The 9,756-nt window shown below is 39.2% G+C and overlaps 1 protein-coding gene across 1 annotated transcript in view; it reads right to left on the reverse strand.

The window, feature by feature from the left end:
• Nucleotides 1-5: 5 nt before the first annotated feature.
• LOC107270975 (blood vessel epicardial substance) overlaps nucleotides 6-9,756 on the reverse strand; it is a 22,524-nt gene continuing 12,773 nt past the window's right edge. Inside the window, exons 2-6 of the mRNA XM_015746490.2 lie at nucleotides 4,056-4,392; nucleotides 3,573-3,970; nucleotides 3,055-3,476; nucleotides 2,570-2,838; nucleotides 6-1,967 (exon numbers count right to left, since the gene is read on the reverse strand). Coding sequence (XP_015601976.1) covers nucleotides 1,944-1,967; nucleotides 2,570-2,838; nucleotides 3,055-3,476; nucleotides 3,573-3,970; nucleotides 4,056-4,379 — 1,437 coding nt within the window. The 5' untranslated portion in view covers nucleotides 4,380-4,392 and the 3' untranslated portion in view covers nucleotides 6-1,943. The remainder of the gene's footprint in view (nucleotides 1,968-2,569; nucleotides 2,839-3,054; nucleotides 3,477-3,572; nucleotides 3,971-4,055; nucleotides 4,393-9,756) is intronic.

Genomic DNA, 9,756 nt, shown 5'->3' on the forward strand with positions numbered 1-9,756 from the left:
TTTTGTTTTTTTTTTTTTTTTTTTTTTTTTTTTTTTTTTTTTTTTTTTTTTGTTATACGCACACAAGACGAGCCTCTGTTCACTATATTAAGCGCATGATAACACTTTCCCGCTTTGTTGTTTTCACGAAAGAAACCAAAAAAACGGGACTGCAAATTTTCCGGAGACGCGAACCGTATCGCAGCCGTAACGATTAACGTGGTATGTGTATTGTATATATATATATATTTGATGTTCTCTTTCTCCGTTTATCTGCCAGAATCACGCAGTCCCACATCACGTAACAGTATTTATCAATGGAGATATGTGTAGTGTAGTATTTTCGAACTGGTAGAAAAGTCCTTACGAAGCCTTTGAGCACAAAAACACCCTATAAAGCTTGAAATTCGAAATTCGTATCAGAGATGACGAAGATAAAAAAAAAAGGATTGTTTTTCGTGGTGTTCGATTAATTATCTTCCCCCCGTTCTGCCATTCCTCTTCCTCCTCATCGTTTAACCCTTTTTTATATTGATGATGATGATGATAACGATCTCTTAAGGAGTCTGAACAGTTTTATTCATTTTGTTTTCTTTGTTCTTACTACGACGCAGTCTTCATATCCATGTTTTATATCATTGTTTTTTTTTTTAATTTTAATCGTACGTGTCTTTATTTAATTCTTTATTTATCTCTCCCCTTTCTACTCTGTTCACCATTGTATATAAACGACAAAAATATAGATACCTTCAAAGCGATTCTCGTCTCATCAGTTCACAGAGTAGTTCATGCACAGATTCACGAATAACGGAAACCTATCTCGTTTGGAATTTCTTTTCATTTTTCTTTATATTCGTCCCTTGGAATTCCCAAAAGACAAAAGGAAGATCTTCGTTCTCTCGCTGTGTGTATTTTTTCTGTTTTTCTTTTTTTTTTCAATTTATTTCACCCTACGGGACTTTTTTTAGACACGTTTCCTTATTTAAACATTGTATTAGAAGTTTCACCTTAATTCATCATCCGGCACCGTATAATCGGTGGTGCGTGTTAATTACTACTAAATGTAACCTACGATCAAGCATCCTTAAGCACTGACATTGTCCATTACCTTATCGTCGGTAAAATAACAGTTCTCAAGGTACGGATAGTTATCACCACATGAATGATAACTCTGCATACAGGCTATGACAGTCTCGTTGTTACGTCCGTCATTGTTAGCGACAGAGACGATGATCAGAACGATAGAATAAATTAGTAATAAACGAGTACGAAACGTCGTGTGAAATACAAAAAGAAATAGGCAAAAAACACATCGCTCTTAGTTTATCGTTCTTATCAATATTTCACCGATAAACTTTTACATTTGCTTATGAGACTGATATAAAAGTCCACCGGACGCAAGTTTGTCCGTTGTTCGGCATACGAATATTGTGGCGCCGAATTTGAATTTGATTGAGTTCATTACGTTCTTATGAGTCTCTTTTTTTTATTATTATAAAATGTCACGCGTATACGTATCGCTCTGGTGTTATGGAATATTCTAATTGATACACTTTGATCTCGCGTCCACTAGTACGTATATCAATTTTTTTCTTATATCTTGCACGACACATTTTTTCTTCATCCATGAACTGGCTTTCTTCATTTTTCCTTTTCTTTTTCATTTTAATAAGTCAGTAATTACTATCATATTTGATGCGTCCATTGCCTTTATCACTTCCTAGAGTATGGAGTTTGCCGACTAGATCTTCTCTTATTAGTTCCAGAATTGCAAATGGCACCCGACTGACAAATAGTACTGGGCACTTTTTCATGTTGACTGTGTCTTCGTTTGAGGTCAAAGGTCAAAGGATGAATTTCGCGGTGTTCTTAAGTGTCTCGACGTTACGACGGGGCTAGGCGGTACGCTGTGGCGATAATGATAGTAAGGGTACACTTGCAGGGCCTTCCCCGTCGAGCGAGCGTCATACGGGTGTCTCGAACGTGACCTACAACGCAAAAGAAAATTTTGTTAAGAATATTTTCTTAAAATAAAGATATCGCACTCAAAAGAGTCTCATTACACGTGTTCCATGAGAGTATGTAAAACTTGAAGGGATTTAGAATTCAAACTCTCTCAGTACTAAAGCGTCCCTTTTATCCTTGGTCTCTTGAGTCTCTCTTTTATACTTCAAGACACACTTCAGTCAACAGCAGGCAACAGTTGGATCTCAGTGAATTGTCATTACGTAATTTTTTGGCCAGACAATGTAACACGACGAAAACTTGGTAAAATTCGTCAAATGTCAATTCGCACTGAAATCACACTGTAGGTGGTAGAATAAAAATTATCTGTTATAAAGAATTTCATTGTCCCCCTATTTGTGTAGAATCGAGTGATATCCTGACAGAAATAGGAATGGAAGGGGAACGAAGAATAAGTTATTCTTGTACTGTCAATGGAGAATCGAAGGTCTGACAGGTTATGTTACTTGAGATAGGGTTTGGACAATGAAAATAAAAGGACAGCGAGAACCGACGGTAATGGAATATTCGAAAGAGGTATGAGATCGGACCCTTTATCGAAAGTGACTGGAAAATTGTATCTTACTTCTCGATTTCCTTTTTTCGAACGTTTCCGTTCGAGCTTCGGCGTTTGGGGTAGCAGCGTGTAATCTCCTGCCGTTCCTCCGCTACGTTGTCGGGTCAACGGCGAATGCGATACTACCGCTGGTACACGTGGCGGCGGTGAGAACTGACTAGCTTGCGGCAGCAAGGTATATCCGAGATTTGGTGCCGGAGTGAACGGTGACGTAGGCGGAAAGTGATTGGCCACTACTGGCGCCCAGTACTGATGAGAGTATCGCGCCGGTGAGCTTCCTAATAACATTTCAAATTCAATAACGACAGTTCAACCTCAAAATTGACAGTAATTAATGCCTAATAGAGATCAAATCGAATATCGAGACGATTATTATTATAAAAAGGCAAAAGAAATTTGAAAAAAAAAAATGTGTACGCATTATGAAACAAGGTATGAATAATGAGAAGACAATATTTTTAATTTTGAAAATAATCAAATAACTCATTACTTACTGTCACTACGAGAATTACTGTGTCTCCTCTGTGCCTTCCACGTACTGGAACGTACCCTCCCGGCAGCTTCGGTATTGACAGCATCCACGCTGAGACTTCTAGCGACCCCTTTATAAGGATTTGCAGAAGCGTTCTCACTGGCTGCTGCCACGCCGGCCAGCTGCTCGTTGAGCGCGTACAATTTGGAAGTAATGTCCTTACCAATGAGAGTATTAAGGACGACCTTGAGCAGAGGCCTGTGCCTGAGGACCCTCAGCAACTTCAGTCTTGTCCAGCATATATACGTGCTGGATTCTTCGGCGCGTACCGTCACCTGGAATACATCATCGATGTTCTCGTGGGTCGCCTCCCACTCGGGCGAATCTACAAACTGATAAGCTCTCACGTAGTGCAAGTGAGTGCCGTCGCAAGTCACCTTCAGCCTGAAAAACAAAAGAGTAAAAAAAAATGTAAAAAGTCAGCACTCACAAAAAAAATACTATTTATCCCGATTACTTTGACATATTTCAAAAACTTACTTTCCACGTAAAAGTATAGAGAGTCTCTCGTCAGCCGGCGTGACCCCTTCAGTAGCATAAGTCTGACCAGGATCAAGCTTCAGTATCCTAGCTTCCTTAGCCAGTTCCTGAAAGTGCTTCTTGCTGACCCTATAGGGCTTGAAGAGTTTCAAATAGAGTTCAGCTAACTCAGGACTGAGCGCTGGTGGTAAGAATCTACAGGCTAATATCAAAGAGTGGATGCCGTTGAGGAGTCCCAGGGCCAGGCACCAGAGCATCGCATCCAGGGCACAGATAGTGATACCAGCCCACAAGGCTGCCAACATGAAGCCTGCCGTGAGGAAGGTGCGCAATGCCAACACGGAAGCCTTGAAGGATCTCGGTACTATGAAGGCGGCCGCGAAGAATAAATTTGCTGCCTGCAATTAATAAAATAATAGAGTATCCCCGGGATTAATGGTCAAGGTACGTGTCTAGTAATACCGTGACCGTGTCTTCGCCTACCTGGAAGAGCTTGTGCTGGGCAGATTCCCACTCGTCGCAGTAACCTCCTGGTGGCGCAATCGTTGAGTTCAACCTCTCGGTGACGTTACTCACTTCAGTACTGTTCCAAACGTCCACCCAGAGCTCCGTGTAATTCAAATCGCCAAATAAATACCCGCTGTAATTACTATAACCGTATCCGTCGCTGTTGTAGGTCGTCGAGGACGTTGTCGAAGATGAGAATGGACCGTTAGACGATGACGTACTGGACAGGAGGCTGCTCGCGGACGAGGGAGCGTCGCTCGTATTTGCCATTTTTCGTCGCGGTCGCACGGTACGGGCCATCACCTTCCTTCAACTAAAAAAATTGTTCAAATAACGAAGATACACTTGAAAAAAGAAAATTAATAAAAATTAATAATACTTTTTAAAAAATTACTTTTTCAAGCTACTTGCTTTATACCGAATATAATCCTCAGCGAAGTGGAGGACATTGATTTTTCTTACCTACGCGAACCTGGCACCCGACTTAAAAATATTATATTTTTCAAAACGCGATTCGATTGTATCCCGTTTGTACCTGTTTGTACCACTTTAATTTTCGTTTGTACCTCAAAGAATTGGAAATTACAGGGGGGTCAAAAAATCGCTAGCACCCAACTTGGAGTAATTTAAATTCTGTTTGCAGGGATGAATTTAGAATCATTTGTACCCGTTTGTACCACCGTTAGTTTCGTTTGTACCCCAATGGGTAAGGAGATACAGGATTTTCAAAATTTACTAAAATTTACTAATTTACTTACTACTAATTTACTCCGCCATTTTTGGAGCTGGCTTCGAAAGAAATTTCGAATAGACAAATTATGTAGTGAGGACTTGCTACGATTTTATTTTGTTTATAGAAATAAGCTAAATATTTTTTTAATTCCATTGGGCATTCACAAGCTCCAGGGCGTTTTGCATACAGTTTCAGACTATATAAACGTCTTAATTTATCATCCACAATTTCTAGAAATTAGCTAAATTTTTTTGAATGGTATTATTACTTACATTTTCAAATCAACCAAGTCAAGAAGATTACTAATTTTGCTTTATCTTCATTTGCATTCGTATTCTACTGAATTAACTTTATTAATCAATATTATTTTATTCGTATGTTATAATTAGGATAATTACAATAATAAGAGTAATAAATTACTCTTTAATGTTAACAGTACTGTAATCAACAATTCCAATAGGCGAAAACAATTTTAAAGCAGCATTCCTTCGCAGATTTGAGCCAACTCAAAAAAAGGCGGAGTTACCCCTTAGTCAATTTTGAAAATCCTGTATCTCTTTACCCATTGGAGTACAAACAAAACTAACGGTGGTACAAACGGGTACAAACGATTCTAAATTCATCCCTGCAAACAGAATTTAAATTACTCCAAGTTGGGTGCTAGCGGTTTTTTGACCCCCCTGTAATTTCCAATTCTTTGAGGTACAAAGGAAAATTAAAGTAGTACAAACAGGTACAAAAGGGGTACGATCGAATCGCGTTTTGAAAATTATAATATTTTTAAGTCGGGTGCCAGTTTCACGTAAGTATTTTTCTTTATAGAAATTGTCATACCATTTGGCAGGACGTTCCCTGCACTTTGGCCAGGATTCCAAAATACTTAAATGTACGGTAATAAACGGAAATAAAGAATGTCCCAATTGTACTGGTTGTCTCAACGTATCTATCTATATGATCTTGCACATGGCCTTAAAAATGCATTTTCTAGGTTGAACAGTGGCGTGGAAATAGGATCCGACTGATGTATCTGCCTCTATAGGTTTGACACAAGAGTATCCAGAATGACAGGAAAATTGGAACGAGACAAGTTCACCAACCGGAAACATATACAGAACGCGGAGGGACAAACATCCCAGGCTAACTCGATCGTTGTTTACTGTCCTTCTGTTTGGCCATTTACGTGATCCTGTATGGGTACCAATCGAGGCCTGTAGTTGTGACAAGTTATACGTTCGCGTAGGACACTCTATATTCTATTATCCAAAAGTTATATAATATATAAAAATATATATACATACATGTAATTCCTCTAATTTTCAAATGACACGAACCCCATTATATTCAGAGATAAAAAACTCTCATTTCATCATCCACTTCCTGTAGCGTCCCTCTCTTTATTTTAACGACAAAAATAGTCCACCACAAAGTTCTGTATATTTTCCTCGTATACTACAAAAATGGCTCGATTGTCAGATAGCACGACTTATTACGGAATATAAAAAAAATGTTTTCATTCCTTTCTATCAATCACTTAGTCATTAACCAGTCACTTTATCCAGCGTCCTTATAGTCGCGCAAAGGCAGTTATATACTCGATGCACTATAACTCAAGAAAAACCACCCTGGGATTCATGTTTCCACAGTAGACTCTAACGTCGATATAGGTATATAGTTAGGCCCGTAAGTAGTGAATAGTAGGTGGAAAGCTATTCGGGCCGTTTCTATGCGACCAAAACTCAGCGACAGATATAATCGGCGTTTTGTCTGACTACTCGTGCGACCAAGGCGACATCTGATATCTACTTCAGGACTCTCAACGCGTCCTTCCTGAATCCCTACTGACAATGGACGGCAGCATCGACTTAATGGATGGGAACGATCTCGAACCAAATTCCTAGTTAAACTTTCATTACTGAAAGGATAGTAGATAAGAATCTCGTCCTGCAAACGCGCAGGATATTCCGTTAACACGTGAACCGAGAATTAAGATTAGTAATCTGCAAAGCATATTTCATTAGAAGTGTTCGGCACGGGATCGGGGATTCCCGGGGTGTCTTTAACCGGAATCACATTGTCGATTAATGATATTTCGTGCGTATAAATTACGTGATATAGCACACTTCGCCCAGCTCTATCAATATATCTGTATATGTATATATACAGCCTATATAGATATATGTATACCTTATTGTATAAATACTATACGAACAGACACTAAATCTTTTCTCTCCAGCTACTTTAATTTCTACCGGCCTAAGAAATCCCTTCAGAAAACCTTCTCGCAAAAGTTTCCGGTGCGATAGAGCCAATCTCAGACCCGATTACAAAACTTTTTGGCTGGAAATATTGAAAGTCTCGACCACGCAAGGCCCTCCGACCCCTCCGTACTCAGGAGTACCTTTTCCTTGTCGCTTAAGTAACGGACTGCGTTTCCATTATCCACTCTGGCATTTCGTAAAAATACCCAAAAACGAATACAAATCTAGAATTATTTTATATTGTAATTTTACTTATATTGTAATTATTTATACACCAGTTAGAATATTATTTATACCACTTATAATTATAGGGCTACCCAAGAGTACAGCATTAGTAGAGTACAGCCGAAGTTAGTACGTCCATTTGATTTCCATGCCAAAACTATCTATAGATGGTACAATATTCTCGAACGATATTGTATACTTTTCTTTGTATAATTTTCTCTCTTTCTCCCTCTCGAGATTCATCCAATATATAGTGATTATCGCTTGCACAGTTTTATCAAGATTTAACCGTCATTTTTTCTGTCTCTCTCAATTCTCTTGACAGAATGCGAGATTTATTATGGCGATACGCTTCGATGCTTCTTTTACGTGACTCGATACATATACGTACGGGACGTGCATTGTTCGCCTAACGAGGCAAGGGTTGAGAAATGTCATAGAAATGTTAATGGAGCGCTGCCAGGAGGCTTTGAATTTCTCTCTCACGTTTCCCTTATATAAGAATAAAAAAGAATGCCGAGCTACCATAAATGCATGTAAAAAATATAATAATTTCGAGTTTATAATATTAATCCGTAAGATCCATATAAATTATATAATTTATTGATATCTTTTTTATTTTTACTCGAGCCTCTGACTAATTCCACTTATAATTCAATTCTTTACCCAAGAATTGCATTGACATCCACATGCACGTGTACCGGTATTTAAGAACCACGCGCTAGAGCCAAAGGGACTCAAACTCGACGTGCCCAAGTAGCGACAACTATAGTTGACGATACGAATAATTAACCAGAGCGGTAAATTCAAAATTCCAGGTTTTCAACTCGGCTAAATTTTCCTTTCATTTCTTTCTCCAGCCGTTTCCTTTCCCCGAGGAAACCCAACGCAGCGTACACCAATTGTTTAAACGCTGCGATGAAATTGAAATATGACGATAATACTTGAATACTCGGGCGGAATAACCAATCGTGTTAATGTCGATCCCCTTTTGAGTGAATCCTAAGTAATCATGTTTTCCGTTCGAGAAAGTCTTATTTTAAAAATTTCTTTTTTAAAGCCCACCCCCTATTATTTACAGAATTACGAAGATCTCGCGTTGACTGGCATATTTTCGGAAGAAACACTCGGAACGCCAAAGTTTCCTCGCGCAGTCATATTTCACATAGCTAATTGCAACTAACGTTTTCGTTCGCGCATGCATTCGGGAGCGAACTTTCAATTCACTTGGCTGCCATCCAATTCCATCGGCTCTCGAATGTCCAGCTCTTTTACCTCGTAAGATGTATTTCCGACAAAGAATGATTTCCAGTGCAATCGTCCACGGGTCAGCCCTGTGGAACTGAAAACTTTGGTAGCAACGCTCGAGAGCGTTACTAGTAAAGTCATGCGTGCAAAAATGCAAGTATGCAATTTTATACACGTGTCATATATGCGCATATGTAGAACGTACTTGAACGGATAGGAGAAGCGGAGTTTAGATTTTTGAAATTTCCTATACCGGCAATAAGTGCGAGAGAGATAGAGAGCTACGAAAAACATACGAGTAAGAGAGAGACAGAGGTATAGGAGACGTGCCAAAAAAATCCCATGTTACATAGCCCTTTATACCGATATACACGCCTGAGACGGACAAAGAAGGATTTTGCGAAATTCGTATACTTACTGCGAGAGCGAGAGAGACATATTTATGTGAGCTCACACGCGTAAGAGAGAGACGTATATAGAGGGTGTGTCAAATAATAGCAAGAAACGTTACTGGTACTAATGTCAAAGTTGACTGCATGTGATCCGTGTGCGAAAGAAAGAGCTCGCGGTTTTTCCTCTAAAGACGCAAAAGCCTTTGAAAGTCACGCTTCCCGTATAACGAATTCATCGGGGTAGAACATAATGCTGGCGTAAAAGAGAGAAAGGAGTATAACTGCAGACGCGGACAAATGGAACATAGGAAAATTGGGAGGGATCTTGTTCTAGCCTTATATAGCGAAAGAGAGTATATTTCGGTGAGGGAGAAATTCCGATGTTATTGAACGATATGAGAATGAGAGAAAGAAGATAGACCTAATGGTAAGGGGAGGCAAGGAGGGAAGGAGGGAGGCAAAAAGAGAGAGAGAGAGGGAGAGAAACAGCGAGAGGAAATTTGTTCGATGGGGTAACATCGATCGATCGTTAGGGTTGGAGGGTTGGATTCGTTAAGCTTTGACTGAGCATTCCGAAACTCCGAAATATTGGAGGGATGAAGGATGCGCACCCTTATACATAGATACACCATCGTTTACTCCATCTTTCACTATATATTTGTATATATGTATGTCTGTTATATATATATATATATATATATATATATACACGTATAGATTCTTCTATACCATAACGATTGATTAGATAAACCAGCTCATCGTTAGTCTGACTATTAATTCTTCACTGAGGGAGAGAACAAAACACGTATAGATTCTTCTAT

Source organism: Cephus cinctus, unplaced genomic scaffold (assembly GCF_000341935.2).
Source record: "Cephus cinctus unplaced genomic scaffold, Ccin1 Ccin1_scaffold0857, whole genome shotgun sequence".
Lineage (NCBI taxonomy): Eukaryota > Metazoa > Arthropoda > Insecta > Hymenoptera > Cephidae > Cephus > Cephus cinctus.